Source organism: Agelaius phoeniceus, chromosome 25 (assembly GCF_051311805.1).
Source record: "Agelaius phoeniceus isolate bAgePho1 chromosome 25, bAgePho1.hap1, whole genome shotgun sequence".
Lineage (NCBI taxonomy): Eukaryota > Metazoa > Chordata > Aves > Passeriformes > Icteridae > Agelaius > Agelaius phoeniceus.
Window position 1 is genome coordinate 5500908 of NC_135289.1, and position 26926 is coordinate 5527833.

Genomic DNA, 26926 nt, shown 5'->3' on the forward strand with positions numbered 1-26926 from the left:
TCAGCCTGGAGAAGAGGAGGCTCAGGGGGACCTTCTTGCTCTCTACCACTCCCTGACAGGAGGCTGAAGCCAGCTGGGAGTTGGTCACTTCTCTCAAGTACCAAGTGACAATCCAAGAGGAAACAGTCTGAAGTTGCACCATGAGAGGTTTAGGATGGATATTGGGGAAAGTTTTCTTACCAGAAGATTGGTTGGGCTCTGGGACAGGCTGTCCAGGGCAGTGGTGGGTTTCCACCCTAAAGGGATTTAAAAGCTGTGTGGATATGATGGTTGTGTCCATGGTTTTTCTGGTGGCCTTGGCAGTGCTGGGGGAGTGGTTAGACCTGATGATCTCCCAGATCTTTTCTGACCTGAACAATTCTGTGATTCCATGATTTTCTCCATGGCACCCATGCCCCTGTAGGTTATTTCCCTCTGTGATTCCATGATTTTCTCCATGGCATCCATGCCCCTGTAGGTTATTTCCCTCTGTGATTCCATGATTTCTTCCCATGGCACCCATGCCCCTGTTATTTCCCCCAGGGGAGCACTGACTTTAACCCTCAATCCATGGAGAAAGTTTCCCAGACTTCAAGATAGACTGGAATCCACAAAAGTGTGAAATAGATTATAGAGAGCAGTGTAGGTGAATCACTTGGTGAGAAATTTAGGGTTTTGGGATTTTTAGTATGTTGTGGATGGAAGCAAGATGGAGGGGACAGGGTGTCCTCCTGGGTTTCTTCTTCCTGCTTCTTCTTCCTTCTTCTCCATGGGTTTGGGTGGCATTTTGTAATTGGGTCTTTTGTAATTGGGCAGAAAAGTCCACATTGCAGGCTCTGTGGGATCAGTTATTGGGTTAAAAGGGAAAATAATCCAGGTGTCAGTTCTTAATTGGATAGTTTAGTCTTAAAATACCTTGGAACAAGAGATTGTTTGCCATTTTGTGCCTTCTAATGAAAAGCTGCAGAACTCACAGTAGCGAGAGCTACAATTCTACTGATAAGAAATAATGAACACCTGAGTCCAAACATGAATAATCATCTCAAGTGCTTTCAATCCAGACCCAGAGAAACCCACAACTGGTACCCCCACAGTGTCCAATAACCAAATCACTCTCAGTAAACAATCTCCATAACACATTCCACATGTGCCAAACAACAGGAGCAGCGAATAGAGATAAGAATTCTTTTCTCTTCTTCTCTGAGCTTCTCACTGCCTTCCCCAGGAGCAATCCTGGGAGGGAGAATCGTGTCTCTCTCTGCTCATAGAATGTGAAGGCCACAGCCCCTGGGCAGGCCAGGCAGGGAGCCTGGGGCTGCCAGGCTGCTGTGGCCCTGCTGACAGGGCTGGTTTGCTGTGTGTGCAGCGCCTGGTGTGCATGAACATGCCCCTGAACAGCGACGGCACCGTCACCTTCAACGCCACCCTCTTTGCCCTGGTGAGGACAGCCCTCAAGATCAAGACAGAAGGTAAGCAGGGATGCTGGCTGCCTCTACAGCCTGACAGGGAACCTTCCTTGAGAATTTCCCTTGTTTGACCTGCACATAGATTGAGTTTTGTTGTTGTCTGGGACAAACTGAATAACCACCATTCATTAAATTCAAATAGGAGACATTCACTGTCAGCATTCCAGTGTTGCCTCAAACAGGAGAAAGTGCACATTAAGTTTGGAAGGAAGGACAGAGTGATAGAGCATGATGAAAATTTTCCACTGTGAATGAAAACCAGCCACATGGCACCTTTTAATGGAAATCTAATGATGTTAAGCTAAAAGAGAGCTAAAAAGAGCGCTTCATTCTTCCAGCAGCTGAGGATTGGCAGTGAAGATGTTGAGATTCAGGAAAAAAACTGGTTTAAAACAGATGGGAGGACAAATTGTGGCTACTGCATCTGTCCACAGCTGGTTTTTACAATTATCAATACCATAACATTAGAACTGTCTTCCATTGTATAGGAACAGGTGTGGTGCAGTTCCTTCACTTAGAAAAGCCCACTTTCTATAACTGGGTGTGGGTCACCCCACTGGCCAGGGAACTCAGGCACTTCTCTGTGGGGTCAGATCCTGTGGACAAACCCCCAGCCCTGCTGTTATTGCCCATCCCAGGGAGGGCAGAGCCCCTGGGTGCCTGCATGGGATGCTCAGCCCAGCCTGGAGGATGTTATCAGCTGATGGCTGATATGTTATCAGCTGATGGCTGATATGTTATCAGCTGATGGCCACGTGTTGCAGCCCTGAGGAGCAAACCAGTGCCACCAGTGCCACCCCAAACAGCTCAGGAGTGGGGCTGCTCCAGCTGCCATCATTTTAATTTAGCTTAGGAGAGGAGCTGCTGCCCTGCACAGAGCTGAGGTGGTTCCTGAAGATCAGGACTTTCCTGTGCTTCCCTCCTGCTTCAAAGTGTGGCAGGGATGGGCTGGCTCTGCCCAGAGCCCTCATTGCAGGGACTCCCAGTCCTCTGAATTTAGCTGTGCTGGGGAGGAGCTGCTTTCCTCCACCCCCTCCTTGCCAGCAGCAGAGTTTGCTGAGCTGTGCTGTGTGTCCCAGCAGCTTGTTAAGGGAATAAATCAGGCAGGACTCCATTTCCTTCATGGTGGAAAAAAGCTCCTTCTTTATTCACATAACTGGTTTTTATACAGCTTTACAGACCTTGTGGGGGACTCCAGTTGGTGAGGAGCTTTCTTGCCAGTTACTTTTATTGGTTAGCAATAAGTTGTTCTCCTGTATTGATTGGTCACTCAAGCCCCCAGTGTGTACATGCAGGAAAAGTTGTTTGTGAGAGATAGTTTTTATTTTTCTATCTAACAGTATAAAAACACTTTATACAGGTGCAAGCTGGTTTTTATGCAGGAATAGATTGTTATGTTAATGAACTGCTCACACCAGGATTGCTCTCACATGGGAACTTGCAAAGGGCTAGCCTGACAAGGCCAGCCACTGATTTTAGGAGAGCAGGCTTGATTTGATGAAGCCTTTATGATTTTTACCTTGCTGCAGCCCTTGTCTGTGTGCCTGTGCTGTGGCAGGGCCAAGGCAGGCACTGTGGGCTCCTGGGATCAGTTCTTCCAGCAGTGCCATGGGGCTTCCCTCTGCCTGGGGTGGGACCCTGGCAGCCTGGGAGGAGCACAGGAGACCTTGGAGGTAAACTGGGGTTTCAGGAATGGTGAATTCCGTGGGAGCATCAAAGGGGAGGTCAAAATCTGTGAAGTGTTCTGGCTGAAATCAAAGCCTTGCTCTCACTAAGCTCAGCTTTGTTGGGTGGGGAGACAGAGGAGCTGTCACACCCTCCTGAGGGTGGCCAGGTGTTCACAGGCTCTGTCTTCACTCCTGTTCACAGCCCTGGGGATGAACTGCTCTGTCCTGCTGGCTTTCCTTGTAGGAGCGTGCTCTTTGTTGACAGAGTGACAAAATTATTCTTTGTTCTTTTAAAAGGAAAGAAGTTTAGAAGTTTTTTTCTCCAATTAAGTGAAAAGACATTTCATAGGACTTGGGGGACTTCACCTTAAACTTAAGGATAGCTAACTGGACAGAAGCAAAAAAGTCTTGCTTGGGCAATTTAGTAGAAAAAGAAGTGAATAAAGAAACTAATTGCTTTTGTAAAGTGTTTTACTAGGAGTAAGAACGTTTAGATTTTGGCTCAGGTTTTTTGTTATTTTGCTTTTTATTAAAATTTTCTGGTTTTAACACTGCAACAGAAGCTATTTTGTTGATTTTTATGCTTCTAAGGGTAGCTGAGTTACTTTGGGTGTGTTATAGGCCTCTGAGAGCTTATTAGACCTGGCTCCAGGAGGCTATTATAACATTTCCTCACAGGTAATTTTGAACAGGCCAATGAGGAGCTCAGAGCTATTATCAAAAAAATCTGGAAACGAACCAGTATGAAGCTTTTGGACCAGGTCATCCCACCCATTGGAGGTATGTCCCCAGGTGTCCCTCCCAGGGGGACACAGCAGCTCCTGCTCAGGGTCCTGCTGCAGCCACAGGGACAGGCAGAACCTTCCTGTGGGTTTCACCATGGTGTTGGTTTCCTCCCTCCAGATGATGAGGTGACAGTGGGCAAATTCTATGCCACTTTCCTGATCCAAGAGCACTTCAGGAAGTTCATGAAGCGCCAGGAGGAGTATTATGGGTACCGGCCCAAGAAGAACGCCGTGGAGATCCAGGTGGGTGTGTGGGTGCTGCTGCAGGGGAGGGGCTCCCTGGAGGAGGCTCCCGCCAGCCTGGGGGACTCCAAGAGCTGCAGGGAGCCTGTGCCTCATGTCTGGAGGGGAGGTGGCCCAGGTGAACCAGCACTGAGGGGACCCCAGTGTGACCTCGGTGTGCAGGTGACTCAAAGCACAGGAGGGCTTTGCCTCTCTGCTCCATTCACTCCAGTGTAGAGAGGGCTTGGCAGGATCTGGTGCCTCGCCAAGGAGTTTTAACACCTGGAAAGTCCCACCCTAGACTAGTGTTTGTTTGTGCCAAATACTGCTCATCCCAGTCTGTTGTCATTATATTACAAAGGTTCTATTGTCATTATATTGCAAGTTTCGTGCCTCCTTGATGTTTCTCATAGGCAGCTCCTCTAGCACTGACTCTTTCTTCTTCTCACAGCAGCCAACTGACTCCAGTTCCCCTCAACCAGCCAATCCACTCTTTTATAACACTCTTCTTATTGGCTACAGCTGTGGCCTGGTAAAATCAGGCCTGCTCCTAATCTTTAATAATTAACCCAGCTGCAACTCTTTAGGGGATAAGGTTGGTTTCTATACTACTTTATTTACTTTTTTTCTATCCCCCTACACCAGCCCTCACCCACCTGCTCTGCTCCAGTCCCAGGGCCTTGTCCCTGCTCTCCTCTCAGCTCCATGTTTCTGGTGTTAGCCTCACAGAGCACCAGGGGAGGGGGGTACACGTGGCTGACCTTGAGTGGGACCCCTGCAGCCAGAGAAGCCTGCACAGCAGGCCCAGGGGCTGCTGGCAGAGGGTTTCTGTGCCTGGCAGGAGGCTGGGATGTCCCTAGGCTCTCCTGACTCTGTAGGGAGGAAATCACCAGAGAAGATAAAAGAGCAGGACCCAAAGGTGCAAAACAAGGAAAAGAGCCAGGTCCCAGATCAGGGACAGAGGCCCAGCCTGCCCTTGGCTGTCACCTCCATCAGGGTATTCCCTTTTGGGGACAGCATGAGCCCAGAGACTGTGGGACAGCTGTGGGACAGCAGCAGCTCAGGAGCAGGGCCACCAAGCACAGCCAGCTGTGACCCATGGCCTGTCCTTGGCAGGACACCTGGCAGGGGAGAGTGCCTCACCATGCCTCCCTCTCCAAAGAGCAAGGGGAGGGTGGTGGGCTCACCCAGCCCTGCCTTCCTGTCCCCCCAGGCTGGGCTGAGGAGCATTGAAGAAGAAGCTGCTCCCGAAATCCATCGGGCCATTTCTGGGGACTTGACTGCAGAGGAGGAGCTGGAGAGAGCCATGGTGGAGGCTGCCCTGGAGGAGGGGATTTACAGGGTGAGTTCAGCCTCAGGGCACAGCACAGTTTGGGGTCCCACCAGCCCTGATTTCAGAGTGCTGGTGGGTCAGCTTGGCTGCTAGCCCTGGGGGACATTCTGCAGGGTGTGGGCCACTAGGATGAGCAGCACTTCTGTCCTTTCTGGGAGCATCAGGACATCCTGGTGGTGGCATCTTGGGCAAGCTGCTCTCTGCCTCAGTTTCCCCTCTGTGAAAGGAGCCAGGCCACGTGCCTGGCAGGGCTGTGCTGGATATTTACCTGCTGGTTTGGAGGTTCTCACTCACACCTTCTGCCAGGCTCAGGTGGGACAGCTCTGGTGTCAGAGGAACTGATCCACATCCCATCCCTGGGAGCCTCAGAGACAGCCTGGGCAGCTGTGGGGTTGCAGAGTTCCTTCTGTGTCCCCAGGTGCCACCACCTCAGGCTGTCCCACAGAGGTGACAGGATTTGTCACAGGCTGGCTCATCCCAGTGCTGCTTGTCCTGGTTTGAACAGAGAGGGGTCTGCTAAGGAGGACAGGAGCCTTCCTTGAAATGGAAAATGCTCTCTCTCTCAGAATTATTATAATTTTGAAATCAAGGGGCTCTCAGGCAAAAATATGGGAGCAGGAATAACAGTTCTTTACTAGGAAAATTAAAAATACAAATAAAATACTACGAAACAAACCACTGCCAGAGTCAGAGCAGGCCCTGTCCCCTGTGTGTCAGGGGGGTGGCACAGCCCCATCCCATGGGGGCTCAGCCCTCCTGCAGTGCCAGCTGTGGCTCTGCTGGAGCAGGGATCCTGCACAAGGGGGGAGTTTTCCTCTGCAGCTCCAGGGCTGCTGCAGATGGGCCTGGGCTCCCTCTGGCAATGCAGGGCAGCAGAAGCTGCTCCTCTGGCAATGCACTGGGCAAAGGCTGCTGTGCTGTGCCAGGCTCAGATTGTACCCAGGTAGGAATGCTTGGCTCCTCCCCTGGGCGCAGCATCTCCCCATGGCATGATGGAATTGGATCAGCCATGCAGGGACACTCAGTGGCCATGGACAGAAGATAATTAATAATTAATGGCCCATGAACAGATCTCCTGGAGGGAGGATTGGCTGTGGGAGATATAAAGAAAACTGCCCCATGAACAACAGATAACTGCCCCAGCTCTGACAGATGGGAAATAGAATACACATTCCCATTTCCCACCTAAGACCCTGCTGCATGGCCATCAACCCTCAGTGCCTCAGTTTCCCCACCTGGGCAGTGAAGCTTTGGGGACCTTGTGTTCTGCAAGGCCTGAGCAGAGCAATCCCTGTTCCAATGTGAGAATGGCCCCAGAGCAGCCTGGAGCTCCAGGCTCCCCCTGATGCCCTCCCTGTTGGTTGCAGAGAACAGGTGGCCTGTTTGGCCAGGTGGACAGCTTCATGGAGCCCAGCAGCCCCCTGCAGCCCCAGGTGGCCAGCCAGAGGCCCCTGCAGTTCACCGAGGTGGGCACTGAGGACCTCGACTCTCCTGTGTTCCTCGATGACTTCCCCCAGGAGGCCAACACCAACATCAACAATGCCAACAGCAGCAGCTGGCTGCAGGGGTAAGGGGCTCAGGCTCCGTGTGCAGGTGAGGAGGGCACTGCTGGCCCTGCCACTGCCTGCCCTGGGGCTGTCCTGCCTACACCCTGGCCTGCCCAGGGCTCCCATCCCACCATCCTTCATCTCAGTGCCATGAGCATGGAGGTGGCAGCAGGGCTCCAGGGCTTGCAGGAATCTCCCCTGCCCCTCACCTGCCAATCTCTGAGGGCCAAGGCCCAGGCTGGGGCCACCAGCATGTGCCAGGGCACAGGTAGAAGGGACAAAAATGACCAATGTAAGAGATGTACTTAGTCCTGCTTCTTGGGGCCTCCACCCGTTCATCCATCCCAGTTGTCCCTACGGGTCTGTCCCCCAGGCTGGGGAAGGTGGGAGGGCTGCACCCAGGTGGAGCTGGCTCAGTGTGTGCCCCCAGCCAGGCTGACCCACCTGCCTGTCCCTGCAGGGTGCACTATGAGGATGAGGTGCTGAGGAAGGCGCTGCCAGCAGCACGCAGGCGCCCGGCCTGGGGTGAGTCTGGGCTATGTTCTTCTTCTGGGGCACTGGGACCAGGCCAGGGCCAGGGCAGGGGCAAGGGGCTGGTGGTGCTGGTGGAAGGAGGAGGTGCAGGCCCCAGTAAGTTTGCTGAGAGCACTGAGCGCAGCAGGATCTCTCTGGAGAGCTCCAGGAGACCCTTCTTCCTTCCACCCTTGGAGGTGATGAAACATGGGGACTGCCTCAGCTTGGGGAGCACTGGCCATCCCAGGGTCTCCAGATGATGTTCATTTCCTTAAACAGGGACTTTGGGTGCTGCTGAACTCCTAAATCCTTTATTTCCCCCAGTCTAGCGAGCCTGGTCCCATCTCTGTCTGGCAGTTGTGTCCTTGCTCTTGTACCCATCTGATGGATGTTGAGATGCTAAAGGACAACAGGGCTGGAGAGGGGCTGGGAACCAAACCCTGTGAGGAACCCCTGAGGGAGCTGGGGGTGCTCAGCCTGGAGAAAAGGAGACTCAGGGGTGCCCTTATCACTCTGCAGCTCCTGAAAGGTGCCTGTGCTCAGCTGGCCCTGGGCTCTGTCTGCAGGCAGGACTGACAGAACCAGAGCACACAGCCTCAAGCTGTGTCAAGGGAAATACGGGTTGGATAGCAGGAAAAAGTTTTTTACAGAAAGAGAGATAAAGTTCTGGAATGTTCTGCCCAGGGAGGTGGTGGAGTCACCATCCCTGGGTGTGTTTAACAAAGCCTGGATGTGGCACTGGGTGCCAGGGTTGAGTTGAGGTGTTGGACTCGATGACCTTGAAGGTCTCTTCCAACCTGGTCATTCTGTGAATTCTGTGATGTCCCCACCTTTCCCTCCCACAGAGCAGAACCGCCCCATCCCCATGGAGAGGCTGAGCAGGAGGAGAGGAGGGGGCACCTCTGGGGCTCTCTCATCACCAGGGCCACTCCTCCCCCAGCAGGTAAAAGGGGCAGTGCATGTCAGAGGGGATGTGTAACGTGGGGGACACAGGTGAGCCTCCCTCCCTGCCATCCTGGCACAGCTGGGCTGGGAAGGAGCCCCTCTCCAGGCTCATTGGGTGTGTGTGGCAGCCATCTTGACATCTTCAGTGCCCTGCTTTTTATAAGCTACAAGAACATAAAATTTGGATGATTGGTTGATGATTTTTGATAATGGTTTATATTTTTGTTTGGTTTTTTTGGGGGGGGTTAGTTCTATGTTTGTTTTGGGGTGGTTATGGAATGATGATGACAGTTGGTTGTTGTTTTTGATACTAGGAAATTAGAGGAAGGTTAAGTTAAGGTTAAGGGTATTGATGATAAAGCTCCAGCCTTGCTGGAGCTTTTCTCTTGGATCAGCCTGGAGATAGAATGGGCTCTCACCCTGCTGCTGTAACAGCTCCATGGGAAACTCCTCAAACAGCTGGAACAGCTGGAAGCACATTTCTCTGGCTGCCCATCTGCCTCCAGAGCCAGGGCAGAAGGGGTGCATCAGATTTGCCCCCATGCTCCCTTTTCTGGCCACAGTGCCTCATGCCTGGCATGTGCCAGGGCTGGTTCCCTGCTGGTCCAATTTGGGGGTGCCCTGGACCCAGGAGCTCCAGCAGGATGGCATTGCCAGTCCAGGCACTGGGCAGGGACAGGGACAGACCCTGCAGCCCCCACACTGATATGGGAGAGATCTCCCCTGGGCTGTGTCCCAGCACAGGTTGCAGCTCTGTGCTACTCTCACCCAGCTGCCCACAGAGGATGGCACCATGACAGGAATAGCATCCAGCTCCAGATTCCAGCAGAGAGAAACTGGTGAGCCAGGAGCATCCTCCACCCCAGCCATCACCTTCCTCATCCAGGAGGTAAGGCAAGGACACACTTGGCAGGGGGAACAGCAGGGATGGCAGGAAATTCCAGGATACCATGCTTGCGCCATGATGGGAGATTGGGGGGCAATCACCAGGGGAAGCTGGCAGTCATCTTCCCCTCATCTTCATCCACCCTCAGGGAGGGACTCCCAGCTCCTCCTCAGAGTCCCCTCCTCTCATCTTCACAGCTCAGCCACAAGGACAGGCAGCAGCTGTGTGCCAGCACAGAGGGCACAGGGAGGAGAACAGGGAGGGAGGGTGGGTGCCTGCAGCCAGGGCAGTGCCCAGGCTGAGCACCCAGGCTGTGCTCTCCTCCTCTGCCAGGCTCTGATCTCCGGAGGCCTCGGGGCTCTGGCCCAGGACTCGTCCTTCCTAGCAGTGACCAGGGATGAGATGGCAGCCAGCAGGCAGCTGCAGGTGGATGAAGTGGAGAAAGCAGCTGTGGAGCTGCTAAAGGGAAGAGAAACACTGCAGGGCACAAGAACTGGCTCTGCCCCTCTGGACACCTCAGCTGTGGCACCGGGCAGATCCCCAGGGCTCGGGGGATCTCCCTCCCAGGAGACCATCACTGCCACTCGCCTCTGAGCTGCCACTGCAGTGCCAGGGCTCTGTCTCAGGGCTGCAGGAGCACAGCCACCCTGTTCCTGCTTCTGCCGGGGTCCTGAGCTGCTCTGGCCAGCTGTGGTATCACTTTTGGGCCAGGTCTCTGGGATGCTGGTGCAGAACAGGACAGTGCTGTTCCACTGGACAGGTCATTAAAGTGTTCCTGCTGTGTGACTCTGGGTGCCCCTCCTGTCCTTCCTGCCTGCACAGCCAGTGGAGGGGGCTGCAAATGTGACACCATGTGTCACCAGAGCTGGCAGTGATCCACGTGGCAGCTCCAGTCAGTCATTTTGAGATTGCCAAGGTCTGGGGAATGTCCTGAAATCCCAGCAGCTGGACCCTGCATCCTCGTGTCTCTGCTGGAGCCTGCAGCCAAGTCTGGCCTGTGAGGAGGAGATGTGCCAGGGCTGGGCAGCAAAATGGGGCCTTGGGGCCTTCTTGGCTCCCTGTCCCAGCTGTGTGTGGAACTGGGGCTGGGGCAGAGGTATGAAAGCATGTTTGGGCTGGGGCAGCAGCCCTGGGGCTGGCCAGGAGGAGAGCTGGACACTGTGAAGCCATTTCTGCCCCTTCCACACTGTGCTCTTGGGGTCAGGCATCCCTCCCTGTCCCTGGGAAGGTCTTGTTCAGCCCCTGACATCCATCCCACAGCTCAGTGGGACCAGGAGAGTGGGAGCTGTTCCTGCAGAGCTCCCAGCTCTGCCTGCTGGTGCTGAGCAGGCTGTTCCTCTCTGGGCTGCCCAGGGGACCCACAGTGCCCTCCATGGGATTGGGGTGCTGAGCCCTGGGGCAGCCCCATCTCCCAGCCCAGCTCCTCAGTGGGATCTGGCTCCCCAGGGCCCCAGCCCAGCCTAACTGGGAGCTGGGGGGCTCTTGATCACCTAATATATATTAAAATACAGAGAGTGGATGGGTCCCAGGGGAGGAGCAGATCAATGAGGCAGCCTGCTCCCCAGCATGGCTTTTATTGACTCCATCGAGGAAACTGCAGAGCTCCAGCTGCAGCCTGAGCAGCAGAGCCAGGCTGGTGCCTGCAGCTTCCCCCACTGCATGCAGCCAGCAGGGATGGGCAGTGTGGGGGACACTGCTGCACCTCTTCCTCTTGCTTCTGTGCCCCGGGGCAGGAGCCACCCCCCACTGACACCCACACCCTCACACACACACCCTGATGGGGTTGGCAGTTCAGCTCTGGCAGCTGCTCTGCCACGGGATGCCAAGGACACCATGGGGGGAGTGGTTGTGGTCTCCTGGTGGGTCTAGGGAGATGCAGGACTGCAGGTATCACTTGGGTGGTCACTGGAGGCTCTAAACATAAAGGGTGACACCGTGGTGGGGACAAGAGCAGCGTGGTGGGGACAAGAGCAGCGTGGTGGGGGCTCTGCACCTCTGTGGCTGCACAGGGGATGATTTGCTCTATCCCAGGTACCTGTGGGGTGTGTCTTTCTTAAGCTGTTCCTGGCTGAACTGAGGGACAGGTGTCATTTGTGGTGTACAGCTGGCATCTGGGTGGGTGTAGGAAGAGAAAAACATCATGGCAGCCACTGCCTCTCTCTGCCTGGAGCTTTAGTGGGGAAGAGTCCACCCTCAGGAAAACCAGCAGCTCAGAACTGCACCATGCACCAGGTGTCCTTGCAAACATGGGACAAAGAAAGAGGAACACCAGCTCCTCACATCCTTGCAGGAAGCCAGACAGGCCCTGTCCTGTCACCCCCATGATTCTGTACCAGCACAATTGTCCTGGGCCTTACCCATGCCAGCAGAGCCGAGGAGCTCCTGCAGGATGCAGAGTCCTGGGAGGGCATGGCCCATGGTCCTGGCACCTTGGGAGGGGCAAACATGGGCATGGGGTGAAGGTACCCAGACTGCAGAGCAAGGGCAGGTGCTGGGCTCTGTGCTGGGCACAGCACTGCCTCACCAGCTGTTAGCCATCAGTGCTGGCATGTCCTGGCTGTCCCACTCCCAGGATACAGCCTGGGCCCCTCCAAAGAAGCCTCTGAGTGCCTCAGTTTGCCCTTGTGCTCCGTTGCTATTTGCCCTGATATTGACCCCAGCCTGCAGAGCTGGGAGTGCCCTGTGGGTCCCACCCTGATGAAGATTCTTTCCTCAGCAGAGCCAGGGCCTGGCTGTGTCCGGCTGCCCTCAGCCCCAGCAATGGGAATGCAGCTCAGGAAAGGCAGAACAGGGACTCCTTCATCTCCCCAGTGCTTGTCTGTCTCCAGCCCTGCTCTCTGACGGTCTCTGGATGTGTTTCCCTCCCCAGAGCAGCTCCGAGGATGGAGCCAGTGGCTCTGTGGGCACTGCCCTGTGCTGTGTGGCTGCCCACCTTGCTGTGCAGACCCCAGCCCTGCAGCAGGGACTGAGCACGCTGGGGAGCTCTGCTGGCACCTGACACCATCCTGGCACACCACATCCTCTGAGGATAGACTGACCACAGCCTGGGAGAGCCCAAAGGGCTGCCAGGCCCCGCTCCCAGCTCCTCCGGAGCTCTGAGCTCGGCCCCGTCCCTGCTCTGCTGCTCCACGGTGTCACCCCCCAGCACCAAAGGGGACAGGATCCGGGGGAGCTGAGGAGGAGCCGGAGCGATGCCACCCATGTGGAGACACGCGGGGCAGTCCAGAGCAGCCCCGGTACAGCCCGGAGCAGCCCCGGTACAGCCCGGAGCAGCGCTGGCACAGCCCCAGCACATCCCAGTGCATCCCGGTACACCCCGATACATCCTGGCACATCCTGGTACACCCCGGTACATCCCAGCACACCCCGGTACATCCCGGTGCACCCCGGTACATCCCGGTGCATCCCGGTACACCCCGGCACACCCTGGTGCATCCCGGTACATCCCGGTACAGCCCCCGTACACCCCGGTACATCCCGGCACGGCGCAGGCGGCAGCGGAGCCGCTGACCCGGCAGAGGGCAGCAGGAGCTGGCGAGTGTGAGTGTGAATGGGAGTGAGTGCGAGCCGTGTCCGTGTGTCCCTGTGCCCCTGTCTGTGCGTGTCCGTGTGTCCTTGTCCGTGTGTCCGTGTCCGTGTGTCCCTGTCCCTGTGACCGTGTGTCCCTATGTCCCTGTCCGTGTCCGTGTGTCCGTGTGTCTGTGTGTCCGTGTGCCTCGGTATCCGTGTGTTCCTGTGTCCCTGTCCATGTGTCCCTGTGTCTGTCTGTCCCTGTCCCTGTGTCTGCGTCTGTGTGTCCCTGTCCGTGTGTCCGTGTGTCTCTGTCCCTCTCCCTGTGTCCCTGTGTTCCTGTCCTTGTCCGTGTGTCCCTGTGTCTGTGTGTCCCTATGTCCCCTGTCCATGTGTCCGTGTCCCCCTGTGTTCGTGTGTCCGTGTCCCTGTCAGTGTGTCCGTGTGTTCCTGTGTCCATGTGTCCCTGTCCGTGTGTCTGTGTGTCCTTGTCGCCCTGTCCCCCTGTGTCCGTGTCCCCGTGTAGCTGTGTGTCCGTGTGTCCGTGTGTCCATGTGTCCGTCTGTATCTGTCCCTATGTCCGTGTCCCCCTGTGTCCCTGTCCCTGTGTCGGTGTGTCCCTGTCCGTGTGTCCGTGTGTCCCTGCGTCTGTGTCCCTGTCCGTGTGTCCCTGTGTCTGTGTCCGTGTGTCCCTGTCCGTGTGCCCCTGTGTCCGTGTGTCCGTGTGTCCCTGTCCGTGTGTCCCTGTGTCTGTGTCCCTGTCTGTGTGTCTGTGTGTCCCTGTCCGTGTGTCCCTGTGTCCCTGTGTCCGTGTGTCCCTGTCCCTGTGTCTTTGTCCGTGTGTCCGTGTGTCCCTGTGTCCGTGTGTCCCGGCTCCGAGCGGTTCCCGCGCCCTCCGCCGCGTGCTCGCGGTCCGGCCCTGTGGGCGTGTCCCGTTCCGGCCCCGCCCCGCACCTGGCCAGGCCCCGCCCCGTCCGCGTCCCCGCCCCTCCCGCCCCGCGGATGCTCCGGGGCAGCGGCGGCCGCGGTGCCGTGCGGGGCCATGGCGGCCCCGGACAGCTGCGTGAAGGTGGCCGTGAGGTGAGTGCGGGCACGGGCGCTTCCCGCGGGGCGGGCCGCACGTTCCGGGCCGCGCGGAGCTCGGTGCTCCCGGCACCGGTTCCGAAAGGGGGGGCGGGCGCGGCAGCGGCGGCTGCGAGGCGGGGGGTGCTGCGTGCCCGGTCGGCTCCGACCCCCAGCCCGGGGCAGCGAGACCCCGCCGGGCCGGTCTGTGCCGCACCCTCACAGCCCCGCCGCTCTCCTCCCCACCCCCTCCGCACCGTTTCGGGATGTCTCCCCCCTCTCCCCACCGGCTCCGGCGCTGCCTTCCCTCCACCCGCCCCCACCGCCGGCGGAGGGCGAGGCCGGGACCCCCGGCTCCTCCACCTGCAGAGCCGGCGGCCGCCCAGCCTGGGCAGCTCCCGGCTGCTGCGCGGGTGGCTTTGGCCGTCCGAGGTGTCACCGGGATGCCGGGCATTGTGGGGGCTCCCTGCCCGCCCCCCCCGCTGGGTGGTGGGAAGCGATGCGGTATCTCGGTGTCCTTTGTGCTGGGAACAATGCGCCTGCAGCCCCGCACCTCTCAGAGGAGCTGCAGGCGGCCTCGGAGCCCGCCGGGGTTCGGGGGGCTGCGGACCTCGGGGGGCGTGGGCCGGGCGAGGCCGAGCCCCGCGGGAACGGTGACACCCCCTGTGTCACCCTGGTCTTTGTGAGCGCCATGGCCGGCCCGGTGCGCGGCGGCGGGGCTCTGCCGCTCCCTGCCCCCGGGAGAAAGGAGCCCCCGCCGAAAGAGGGGATCCCGATCCCACGGAGCGGCACCGGACCCTCTGTCCCGCGGGGGAAGGGACCGGCCGGGGCAGCCGCATCTGCCGGGCCCGCGGTGGTGGCGGAGCGGATGGGACCCCGTGGGTGCCCGTCCCGCAGCGGACTCGCCGTGCAGCCCCCGCTCTGAGCCCCGCCGGCACGGGCAGGGCGGGCTGGCGGCTGCGGGCACCGTGCGGGGGCTCGGGGGGCTCTGCCCGCGCCCTGCCTGCTCGGAGCGGCAGCACAAAAGATGCTGCTGGTGCAGCGGCAGCGATGGAGGGAGAGCGGTGGGTGTGGGGCTGTGTGTGCGTGTGCACGCGGGTGTGCGGGGCTGTGTGCGTGTGCACGCGTGTGCGTGTGTGTGTGTGTGTGTGTGTGTGCACCGCGACACTCCCCGCTCCCGCTGCCCCTCCATCCTGCCCGCCCTGCCTGCAGCCCCAGGGGATTTTTTGCCGTTCTCCTCTGGAAAGGCCGAGGGTCGAGGCCAGGCTTGGCTGTGAAGGATGGGGGAGCTGCAGGAGTGAGGGCAGCCCCTGCTGCGGCTGCTGCTGCTGGGGTGGCTGCACAGGGGCAGGGGGCTGTGCCAGGATAGAGCGGCTGTGCCAGGACACTGACCCGGGAACCGAGTAATGCCGACCATGGGGGTGGGGATTTCCTCCTGCCCGGACTCTTCCCGTCTCCATCCTGCATTTCTCTCGAGATGATGCCTTTTAACAGCATCCTGGCCATGGGGTGGGTGCCCCGCGGCATGGCGGCTGTGCAGTCCTTTCTGCGGGGTTCTCCTAATCCCTCAGGTCCCCTCCAGCCCTGGGGTCCTGGGCTGGCTGCTGCTTGGCTACCGGACTGCAGTGGGGATGTGGCTGGGGTATGCAGCATTGCGGTGGGGCTGGAGCGATCCTGGGGAGGATCCAGGCAGGGAGGGAGAGCTCCAGCCCTCTCACACCCCTTCCTTGAGCCAACATCCCGCTCAGAGCAGCTGGTGAGAGCTGGGCACACGGCGGGATGTGCTGCTGGAGGTGAGTCGGGAGGACAAAGGAGCCGGGCTGGCAGCGAGGAGGCTGCAAACAAAGCCGTCAGGTTGTGACGCCGTGCGGGAATGATGCTCAGCTGAGTGTGCCAAGGCTGAGCTGCTCTCCCTGCAGACCACCCACCTCTTCTGCCACAGCAGCCCCCGGGGGCTGGGGCTGGGTCCCCTCCTGCCCCGGGCTTGGAGCAGAGCGAGGTTTTCCTTTGTCAGTGCTGGTGACACCCTGCCGGTGGAGCAGCCAGGCTGCAGGATTCTCTAAGACCCTTGAAGTAAACCTGCCCCAGATCCCACCTCTCTCAGCCATCAGAGCACAGAGGAGATGATTGAATGTTTCTGGGATGCAGCAGGACACGGATCAAAGCTCCCCTTTTGTCCCTTGATAATAACATGAATGGGCCAGCTGTGCTGTTTCTTTGGGGTCTCTGTGTCTTTCTTTGGGGTCTCTGTGTCTGTGCTGCTGGTGGGAGGGAGGTGGGACCTGGGGAAGGGCCAAGGACACTGGGAAGTGATGGTGGTGTTGCTGGGGGTGATCCAGCTGATGTCAAGAGCTGCCACAGCCATCAGGACCCATCTCTGTGGTCCCAGGGTGGGAGGATAGGGACAGTTGAACAGAGATGCTGATCTGTGCATCCCAGTTCCTGCTTCCTACTGATTGCCTTGGTCTGGCAGGAGAAGGTGGGAGAGATGCTGTGGTGTTTCACTGTCAGCCTCACAGGCTCCCATCTTCTCCTGCAGACCCTCCTCTGCCCCATTTGCACTGCAAAGAGCCTGGGAGCTGAGCTGTGGGGACCTGGTTTAGGCTTCCCACGTGCTGGGAGGGAAATGGCTGGTACCTGCAGCAGTGCTGCTGTCAGCAGAAGGAAATGCAGGCCCAGCAGCTCCTCCTGGCCGAGGGGCTGATTTCTTCCTGTACCTTGTACCTGCAGCTCAGAGCTGCAGTGTCTGCAAGGGCAGGCCTGGGTCCTGCCCTGGCCCTCGCCCTCCCTGCCAGCAGGGTCTGCTTTGCTTGTCCCTTAGCCTGGAGTGTGACTTCTGAGTGTGACTTGTGTCTCCTGGGTCGGGTTCTGAGTGCCACTGTGTCCCCTGGGGCAGGTTCTGAGTGTCCCTGTGTCTCCTGGGTTGGGTTCTGAGTGCCACTGTGTCACCTAGGGCAGGTTCTGAGTGTCCCTGTGTCTCCTGGGGCAGGTTCTGAGTGTCCCTGTGTCTCCTGGGGCAGGTTCTGAGTGTCCCTGTGTCTCCTGGGGTGGGTTCTGAACATGATGGTGTCTCCTGGGGTGGGTTCTGAGTGTCCCTGTGTCTCCCGGGGCAGGTTCTGAGTGGGATGGTGTCCCCTGGGGCAGGTTCTGTGTGTGTCCCTGTGTCTCCTGGGGCAGGTTCTGTGTCTCCTGTGTCTCCTGGGGCAGGGAGGAGCCAGCAGGGCCGGGCTGTGCCTCAGCCAGACCATGCCAGGGTAGCAGTGCCTGCAGGGAGCTGCCTCCTGCCATGGTGGTGCAGAGCAGGGCCTGGGGGCCAGTCCTCCTCAGGCAGCAGCCGCTGCTTCCTCCTTGTAGGTGACCTTCAAATGGGTGCCTGCAATGCAGCCGGTGCAGCAGCTCCCCACTCCTGCCCTCTGTCCAGGAGGTTTGGTTTGAGGCTTGGCACAGGAATTTGAGGCTGGTGCCCCTCAGCAGCCCCTGTCCCCACAGCCCCTCCAGGTGCTGCCAGCTCCTGCAGCCACAGGGCGCCAGGCCGTGGGACTGGCTGTGCTGCTTGCAGGAAGCAGAGCTCAGCCCAGTAGTTCTGCAGTGTCAGGCAGGGCTGATGGCATCTATTGACCCCCAAGCCATTAAACTGCTTGGCTGGAGGCCTGAGTGGCCTGGCTGGCTGCAGAGCTGCTCCCTCAGGGCACCTCCTGAGGGCTGCTTTGAGAGAGAGCAGCATCCCCTGTGCCAGAGCTGCCATGGCACTGAGCATGCCTGGCCTGCCGAGGAGACGCAGGAAACGGAGCTTGTGAAATTGGGGAAGGAAGTTGAGTCGTATTTCAAGTTTATTTAAACTCTGCAACCTCCAGTGCTCTGCTGCTCTCGCGGCCGCCCCGCTGTGATGCTCTGTGGCCCTCACCAGAGCCGTGTGTGGCTGGTGCCTCGGGGAGGGACTCCCAGCTCCTCCTCAGAGTCACCTTCCCCTCATCTTCATCCCCTCATCTGCATCTTCATCCACCCTCGGGGAGGGACTCCCAGCTCCTCCTCAGTCCCCCTCCCCTCATCTTCATGCACCTTCAGGAAGGCACTCCCAGCTCCTCCTCAGTGTCCCCCTGCCCTCATCTTCATCCACCTTCAGGAAGGGACTCCCAGCTTCTCCTCAGAGTCACCTTCCCCTCATCTTCATCCACCCTCGGGGAGGGGAATCCCAGCTCCTCCTAAGAGTCCCCCTGCCTTCATCTTTGTACACCCTCAGGGAGGGACTCTCATCTCCTCCTCAGTCCCCCTCCCCTCATCTTCGTGCACCCTCCAGGAGGGACTCACAGCTCTTCCTCAGAGTCCCCCTGCCCTCATCTTCATCCACCCTCAGGAAGGGACTCCCAGCTCCTCCTCAGAGTCACCTTCCCCTCATCTTCACGCAAACCTCAGGGAGGGACTCCCAGCTCAGAGTCCCCCTGCCCTCATCCTCATCCACCCTCAGGGTGCTCCAGCCAAGTGGCTGAGCTGGCAGAGGCCTGGTGCTGGGACCAGCTGGGTTCCAGCCCTGCCAGGCTGCTGGCACCTCTCTCTGGTGCCCCATGGCTGGGGCTCTCTGCCTGCTGGGATGCTCTCTGTGAGCCCAGAGTGTCTGCTGCCAGCTGGGGTCACTCACTGAGGAAGTGAAGCTGGAGCCCTTCCACATCAGCTGTTCTGGGGTGGATTTGGGCCCAGTGGAGAGGTGGTGTGAACCCAGCTTGTGCCACTGTCTGTGCTGCCCAAGGGCTTCAGCGGGCAGAGGGAGGCTGCAGCCCTGGTACCTGCTGCCCTCCATCCCCTGCTGCTGCTGTGCCTTGGAGCCCTCTGGTGTGGTCTGGGGGGCCCTGGCTCCTGCCAGCTTTGGCTGCTGTTGGGCTGGCTTTGCTCAGCTGTTAGAGGCGTGCAGGGAGAGATAAGGCAATCAATTCCAGCCCAAGGCACGGGATGTGACTGTCTCCTGGAGGGGGAGGGGAAGGGGGGAGGGGAGCAGCCCATCCTGGTGCTGGGCACGGCCCTGGGGTGCTCTGTGTGCCATCCTCAGGGTGCTGGGCACAGCCCTGGGGTGCTCTGTGTGCCATCTGCAGGGTGCTGGGCACAGCCCTGGGGTGCTCTGTGTGCCATCTGCAGGGTGAGGGACAGCCCTGGGGTGCTCTGTGTGCCATCCTCAGGGTGCTGGGTACAGCCCTGGGGTGCTCTGTGTGCCATCTGCAGGGTCAGGGACAGCCCTGGGGTGCTCTGTGTGCCATCCTCAGGGTGCTGGGCACAGCCCTGGGGTGCTCTGTGTGCCATCTGCAGGGTGAGGGCAGCCCTGGGGTGCTCTGTGTGCCATCTGCAGGGTCAGGGCAGCCCTGGGGTGCTCTGTGTGCCATCTGCAGGGTGCTGGGCACAGCCCTGGGGTGCTCTGTGTGCCATCTGCAGGGTCAGGGCAGCCCTGGGGTGCTCTGTGTGCCATCTGCAGGGTGAGGGACAGCCCTGGGGTGCTCTGTGTGCCATCTGCAGGGTCAGGGCCAGCCCTGATCCCCACAGGGAAGGATCTCCGGAGGTTGCTCCATCCTCAGGGTGCTGAGCAAACCACCACTGTGAGCACCCTTTCCATCCAGCTTTTCCACCTGCTGAGGGTAGCTCAGCCATGGCAGAAGGCCCTGCCCCATCCTGTGGGTGTTTTGCTGCTGGGTGAAGCCACCCAGACACGCTGCTGCTCTGCTTTCACTTTGGGGTTTTGCAGCCTGCCGTGACTCAGGGCTGTGTTCCCAGAGCAGGGGACAGCAGCTCCCCAGCCTGGAGGGAGCTTTTGGGGAGCACGCTGGGCTCTGGGGGGTGCTGAGCCCAGGTGTGGGCTCTGTGCCTGCCTTCAGCCAGGCTCTCAATTGGATTTACAGCAGAAATGTTCAAAGGGGATGGAGATGTGTGAGGGGGGAGCAGGGGAGCTGCACCCCCGGATGTGCCAGCGCCCACAGAAAGCAGCTGGGGCAGGGTTTGGGTCCTGCACACATCACCCATGGCAGGGCAGTCAGCTGAGCACCCTGCAGCCTCAGCAGAGCCCAGGGCCTCCCAAGGATCAGCCCGAGGACAGGGCCAGCTGCTGCCTCAGCACTGAAATTGGAGGCAGGAGAAAATTGCAGATGAAGCCCCAAACAAAGCTGTCAGAAACATGGCCCCTGGGAGGGAAGGTGATATCCTCTGTGAGCCCGGTGTGAATCACAGAGCCAGGCCTGGCCAGTGCTGTGCTGCTGCTCCTGCTGGGGCTGGGGGTGACCCCAGTGGTCCCACAGGGCTGCTTCCTGCTGGAGGCTGTCAAAACACCCGATGGCACTGGTTAAACAGCCAGGTTTGGGATGTGCTGGGTTGGGATTCCACTGGTTAAACAGCCAGGTTTGGGATGTGCTGGATTGTGAGGGCACTGGTTAAACAGCCAGGTTTGGGATGTGCTGGATTGGGATTCCACTGGTTAAACAGCTGTCAGGTTTGGGATGTGCTGGATTGTGAGGGCACTGGTTAAACAGCCAGATTTGGGATGTGCTGGATTGGGATTCCACTGGTTAAACACTGGCAGGTTTGGGATGTGCTGGATTGTGAGGGCACTGGTTAAACAGCCAGGTTTGGGATGTGCTGGGTTGTGAGGGTGATGCTACTGGGGTCTGCTGCAGGAGATCACTCTGCAGGGGCTTCCTCTGCACCCTGGGCAGCTGCTGATGGGTTTTACTGTGGCCTGGTAGAAGGGACAGTGCCTGGCACCCCTTCCCTCTATGGGCAGAGCAGGAGGCAGCCCTGGTGTGTGCTTGTGTGGGTGCAGGTGCCTCCTCTTGCTCGGGATCTGCCCCTCTGTTCTCTCCATGTGGATGCCACACAGTCACTGCCCCCATTGCCAGGGGAGGGCTCAGAGCTGAGCCCCAGCTCTGGGGGATTCCCTTTCCCAGCCCTGCAGCTCCTTGGAGCCTGACATGGCTGGGGAAGATTTCTTGTCACAGCCTGCTGTGGTGGAGCCTGGTGCCAAGCTCCCCTGCCTGTGCCCCCTGGGGCTCTGGGCACCTCCCTGCCCATGCCCATGCCCATGCCCATGCCCATGCCCAGCTTTGGCAGAGAGATGTTCCCATCCCTGCTCTGCTCTGGGATGCTGGCAGGGAGCTGAACTCCTGCTCCTCCTCTTCCCCATGCCTTCAAGCACTGAGTTCCCTGGACAGTGTTGCATGCCTGGGAAACACAGCTGGAAAACCCAGCTGGTCCATGGTGCTGTGGTCTCTGCTCATCCATTATTTCAGGCTCCACCTGCCTGAGGGAGGCATTAGGTCAAAATGTTCTCTGTTCCTTGCCCAGGTGAGGGACTGGGTTTGCTCCTGGGTACTTCAGAGTTGTCCTGTTGGCCAAGGGCTTGGCATTTACTTATTTATATTTTTATTTATTTATTCATTTTTCTTTTTTATATAAGTCATATATGTTTATTCTGTATATAACTATATATTTATTTTATCCATTTAGTTCTATTTATTTTTATTTATCTGTGTTATTTATTTATATCAATTATATATATTTTTATTCTATGTATAATTATATGTATTTATTTCTATTTATTTTTATTTTTATTTTATTTTTATTTTTATTTATTGTATTTTTATTTATTTTACTTTTTATTTATATTTCATTTTTATTTTTATTTATTTTATTTCTATTTATTTTATTTTTTATTTATATTTATTTTATTTATGTAATTTATTGATATATTTCATATATATTTATATATAATTATATATGTTTATTTAAATTTATTTTTACCCATTTATTTATTTATATAAATATGTATTATCCATATCCATTTATTTATTTATATATATTATTTATATTCCCTTATTTGTATTTTGGGGAGGGGCTGGAGAGGCACCTCTTTTGTACCACCTGCTCCCATGTCTTGTGGGCAGTTTTGCTCTGGTGTTCCTGGTGGGCTCTGGGGCTGCAGAATCTCCTGCCCAGGTCAGGCTGTTGTTTCCCCACTGGGTGCCCTGGGAGCTGCCAGCCCTGGCTCTAGGGCAGCCTTATCTCCAGGATGGGCACACCACAGTGCTGCTGGGCTGAACTGGGACATGGGGACCTTGCAGGGGCACCTGGGAAAGGGACAGATCCTGTGGGTGGGATTTGCTGAGCTGGGGGGAAAGGGGAGGCTCAGTGCTGGGGTGCAGAGCTGGGTTAGGGTTAGGGGAGGTGTGTCCATCTGTCCCCATCAGACCTGGGGGTTGCTGTGCTTTGCAGGCTCGGGCTGATGGCCTGGCAGGGTCTGTTGGTGAGTGATGGTTTCCTTTAACTCCCTAGTCATTGCCACACTGCTGCTGAGGCTGGTTTGGGGCTGTTCTGCATGGCTGGAGGGGAGCTGGGGCTCTGCTGGGGCATGTGTCCCATCATATGTGCTGTCACTGGGGTTTGGTGGCACTGCACCCTTCACCGGTGACCGTACTGGCTCTGTTGTGTGCACACATCCCCGTGCTGCTCCCCTTGGGCTGATCCCAGGCTGGCCTAAGGGGTGAAGCTGGAGTCCAGGGGGACCCCAAACTGGATTGGCTCTGCTCCCCTGTCCCCTGCATCCCCTGGGCCCTGCTGGTCCCTGCCATGGGTTGGGTGTCCCTGCCAGGGGCTGGCTGTCCCTGCCACAGGCCGGGTATCCCTCCTGGTCCCTGCCACGGGCTGGCTGTCCCTGCCAGGGGCTGGGTGTCCCTGCTGGTCCCTGCCATGGGCTGGCTGTCCCTGCCACAGGCTGAGTGTCCCTGCTGGTCCCTGCCATGGGTTGGGTGTCCCTGCCATGGGCTGGCTGTCCCTGCTGGTCCCTGCCATGGGCTGGCTGTCCCTGCTGCTGTCCCATGCGTGTCCCTCAGCCTGCCATGGTCCCAGCACAGAGCAGATGGTGCAGCTCACAGCCCCGTGCTCCTGCCAGAGCTAATGAGCAGCACATGGTGCCTGCCACGGCCTGATTTAAAGGTTTCCCTAAGCCTGGGAAAGTCTGGAGTGGTGGATTAGGGGGAGCCCAGGGGGCTGTGGGGTGTGAGGCAGGCTTGCCCTGCACAGGAGCAGGCTGGGGCCTGGTGGGGTGGGGTTCCTTGGGGGATGAGGTAGTCATGTCCCCCTTTGGGCTGTGCCCAGTGGGGCTCTGGGTGCACCCCAGCTCTGTGGGGTGTCCAGGAGCTCTGTCTTGGCCCAGTGCTGATCCAGTTGTGCTGGCACCCTGCCTTGGCAGGGTTTGTCAGGGCACCTTGGCACAGGGGGCTCTGTGCTGTGCTCACTGCTCTGGGAGGTGCCAGGCTATATCTCTTAATTGGACTGTTTGCTGACCAGGCCTGGCAGTCTCCAGGGAGCCTGATTCAATTTTCTCTGATTGCTAAGCCACTTCCCTGCCGTGGTAATTAAATGCTGAACTTTGTCTTGGTTTGTGTCCAATATAACCTGTGTGCAGAGAGGCTGCCCTTGGCAGGCAGCCCTCTCCCTGGTCCCCATGCTCAGGCAGAATGGGGCTGGGAGATCCTTTCCCAGGCAGGAGGAAGATTCTCCTATGGGATCTGAGTCCACTGGGGAGGGTGGGCAGCCCCATCCATGCTTGAGGGGTGGGAAAACCTGGAGCACTTTGTTGTGATCCTACCCTGGGGAGCTGCTTGGCCAAGCTGAGAGCCCCACACACCTCACCTCACCTCACCTGCTGGCTCTGTGGTGCCTGGGCTGTCCTTGAGCCATGGGATGTCCTGGGAGAGCACTGGAGATGAGAGAGCTGCTCCTCCTGGCTGCCCTGGTGGGATCACAGGGCAGCAGCCTTGGGCAGAGGAGGTGAAGCTGGGGAGCAGAGAGGACAGCAGGGCTGGCAGGGGCTGGTGCAGGGCTGGGCTGCTGGGCAGGTGCTCCTGCAGCTTTGGTGCTGGGGAGCTGGAGGGGGCTGGTGGCCCTGGGAGCAGAGCTGGGGCCATGGGGGGAGTGGGGAGGGGAGCAGGGCAAGCACAGGGGTGTGGGGTGAATGCAGGGGTGTGGGGTGAGCACAGGGGGTGTGGGAACACAGACAGGAGCAGAATGAGTGCAGGCAGTGTGGGGAGAGGAGCCAGGTGCTGTCTGGGCTTGCCCAGCCCACCTGTCCCGACAGGCTCACAGGGCTGGGCTGTGCCCCTGGTGGGCTCTGCCAGCCCACAGAGGCTGATCTGTGCCTGGCTGAGGGGCAGTGCCTCAGCAGCAGGGCTGTGGGCAGCCCAGCCTTGCCCCTCTGCAGACAAGGTGGACAAGGGGTGGTGGCTGTGAGCATCTGGGGCCTGGCACAGAGAGGGAAAATCCCATGGAGCTCTTCCAGCCATCACTCTGCAGCTCTCTGGCTCTGCTCCCTGGGCAGCCAGCCCTTCCTGGCTGGGCAGCCTCCTTGGGAGGGAAGAGGAACAGCTCTTTGTAGGGTCTGCAGGCAGCCTGCAGAGAGGTCTTGGAGGGACAGGAGCTCTTTGTGATTCCCCCCAGCCTGTGAGCAGCTGCCCTACAGCCCCCTGACAGCGCTGGGAAATGCTGTAGGATGTGTGTGCTCAGGCTCCCCGGGAGGTGGAGCAGCCCCTGTGTGAAATGGGTGATGCTGGGTGCTGGATCTGGGTCCCAGCTGTGTCCCAGCAGGGTGGTGTGGCCAGCTGTGTGCCCACAGGCAGTTTGGTGGGGCGGGGTGGGGCTCTCACGGCTGTGGGAGTCTGCTGCTGGCTTTGGCAAACTGCTGGGGGCCACAGGATGCTCTGAACCCCTTGGGGCTGCTGTGCTGCTGGGCTGTGGGATAGGAAGCTGAGACAGCTGGGTGAGGAGGACACGAACCCAGCAGGCCACGTCAGCCAGGCTGTGCTTTCCCATGCAAGGACACAGCCTCCCTTTGGAGTGCAGGAGGCTGGGGCTGCCATGGTGTGTGCTGCCCTCACTGGGCATGCTGGCAGTGCCAGCTGGCCCCATCCCTGTGCCTCTTGTAGGGCTCGAGATGCTGGAATGGGGAGATCCCCCCAGGAGGGATCAGGGACCCCCAGGCTGACCCTGCCTGTGGAGCGGCCTCTCAGTGCCCACCTGGCACTGCTGCCTCTCCCAGCCCCTCCTGCATCCCCAGGGCTGGCACAGGGCAGCAGTGCAGAACAGCTCCTGCATCCCCAGGGCTGGCACAGGGCAGCAGTGCAGAACAGCTCCTGCACCCCCTCAGGGCACAGGGCAGCAGTGCAGAACAGCTCCTGTATCCCCAGGATTGGCACAGGGCAGCAGTGCAGAACAGCTCCTGTATCCCCAGGGCAGCAGTGCAGAACAGCTCCTGCACCCCCTCAGGGCAGCAGTGCAGAACAGCTCCTGCATCCCCAGGGCTGGCACAGGGCAGCAGTGCAGAACAGCTCCTGTATCCCCAGGGCAGCAGTGCAGAACAGCTCCTGCACCCCCTCAGGGCACAGGGCAGCAGTGCAGAACAGCTCCTGCATCCCCTCAGGGCAGCAGTGCAGAACAGCTCCTGCACCCCCTCAGGGCAGCAGTGCAGAACAGCTCCTGCATCCCCAGGGCTGGCACAGGGCAGCAGTGCAGAACAGCTCCTGTATCCCCAGGGCAGCAGTGCAGAACAGCTCCTGCACCCCCTCAGGGCACAGGGCAGCAGTGCAGAACAGCTCCTGCATCCCCTCAGGGCAGCAGTGCAGAACAGCTCCTGCACCCATAAGGGCTGGCACAGGGCAGCAGTGCAGAACAGCTCCTGCACCCATAAGGGCTGGCACAGGGCAGCAGTGCAGAACAGCTCACCCTTTGTGCCTGTCTGAGCTGCTGTGCTCAGCTCCTGCCCCTCAGTAGCAGGATCCTGTCCCCCCTCCCCGCAGATGCTCGGTGCCCTGGCAGCCCTGCCATGGAGACAGAGCTTTCAGAGCCTGCCAGCCTGGCAGGGAGGGCAGGGACAGCACTGGGGACGCTCCAGCCGGGCTCCCCTTTGTGGGTGTCCCTGTGTGGCTCGTGCTGATGGCTGTGGATGCTGCTGCTGGATCAGGCTCCTGCTGGGAGCTCATCATCCCCCAGCAGTGATGGGGAGGGGTGTTCTGCACCCCTGCCTGCCCCTCTGAGTGTCCATCCATCCATCCTTCCACCTCCTGCCTGCTGCCCTGCCTGCCTGGGAAGGTTTTCTTGGCAGGAGCGTTTGGCTGGGACTGTGCAGCTCTGTCCTGGCTCTCTGTTCCTTGTCACCATCAGGGCACAGAGTGAGGGCTTGGTGTGATCCTGGTCCTGCTGGATTTCGCCTCCCTGGGGTGCCTGGGCTGAGCCTGGGAATGGGAAGAAAGGAGCAGAGCACTGAGCAAGGTGCTGGCCTCAGGACAGGCTGTGTCAGCTTTGGGCACAGGGTGTCACCAGGGGGGCCAGCGTGGGGCTGGCTGGGCACAGCCTGCCAGGGAGAGCTTAGGTCACTTCTGCCAGGCTGGGGGGTGGAAGGCAGCACCCTGCTGCTGAACTGCTGGCTAATTTTGGTTGCCACTTAACAGGTAGGTTGCTAATTGTCACATAATCTGTGTCATGGGCTCTCAGGAGGGCTGCAAGGCTCTCAGTGGATGTCCCAGTCCTGCACCATGCACCCCAATGCTTTTGGCTCTGCTGTGGGTGCCATTGGCTGGCACAAGCTGTCCTCAGAGCTGTCCCCATGACCAGGTGTGGAGCAGGTTGGCTGGCAGGTGAGGGAGCAGCTCCATCATTCACAGGTTTGACCCTGGCAGCATCACAGCCAGTTCTTCTGGACCTGTGAGCAGACAGCATGTGGCCAGGAGCTTTTTTGGAGGTGGTAGGGACAAGAAGTGCCAGAACACACTCAAATGGTGACTTTATGGCCACTACAGTTGCTCATCTCTGTTGGAGACCATGGGAAGCTCAGGGTGGCAATAGCACTGTGAGCTCTGCAGCATTACCAGCTGGGGTTGATTGGGAACAGGGCCAAGGAGAAGCCTGGGCTGGTGCTGTAGGGGATTGTCATGTTTGGCTGGAAAGCTGCTGCAGGAAAGGACCTGGGGGATGCTGGGCAGTGGTGCCTGA

The 26926-nt window shown here is 58.5% G+C and overlaps 2 protein-coding genes across 6 annotated transcripts in view; both read left to right on the plus strand.

The window, feature by feature from the left end:
* CACNA1S (calcium voltage-gated channel subunit alpha1 S) overlaps positions 1–10087 on the plus strand; it is a 62112-nt gene extending 52025 nt beyond the window's left edge. Inside the window, exons 36-44 of the mRNA XM_054648613.2 lie at positions 1346–1448; positions 3791–3892; positions 4016–4140; positions 5333–5461; positions 6820–7019; positions 7460–7524; positions 8358–8455; positions 9230–9346; positions 9677–10087. Coding sequence (XP_054504588.1) covers positions 1346–1448; positions 3791–3892; positions 4016–4140; positions 5333–5461; positions 6820–7019; positions 7460–7524; positions 8358–8455; positions 9230–9346; positions 9677–9937 — 1200 coding nt within the window. The 3' untranslated portion in view covers positions 9938–10087. The remainder of the gene's footprint in view (positions 1–1345; positions 1449–3790; positions 3893–4015; positions 4141–5332; positions 5462–6819; positions 7020–7459; positions 7525–8357; positions 8456–9229; positions 9347–9676) is intronic.
* Positions 10088–13798: 3711 nt separating this feature from the next.
* The window catches only part of KIF21B (kinesin family member 21B), a 61010-nt gene continuing 47882 nt past the window's right edge, over positions 13799–26926 (plus strand). For all 5 annotated transcript variants that reach the window (XR_013185158.1, XM_054648609.2, XM_054648610.2 and 2 more), the window contains exon 1: positions 13799–13933. Coding sequence is in view for 4 of the 5 variants with exons in the window: in XM_054648609.2 (XP_054504584.2) it covers positions 13896–13933 (38 nt within the window). In the remaining variant the exon portion in view is untranslated. The remainder of the gene's footprint in view (positions 13934–26926) is intronic.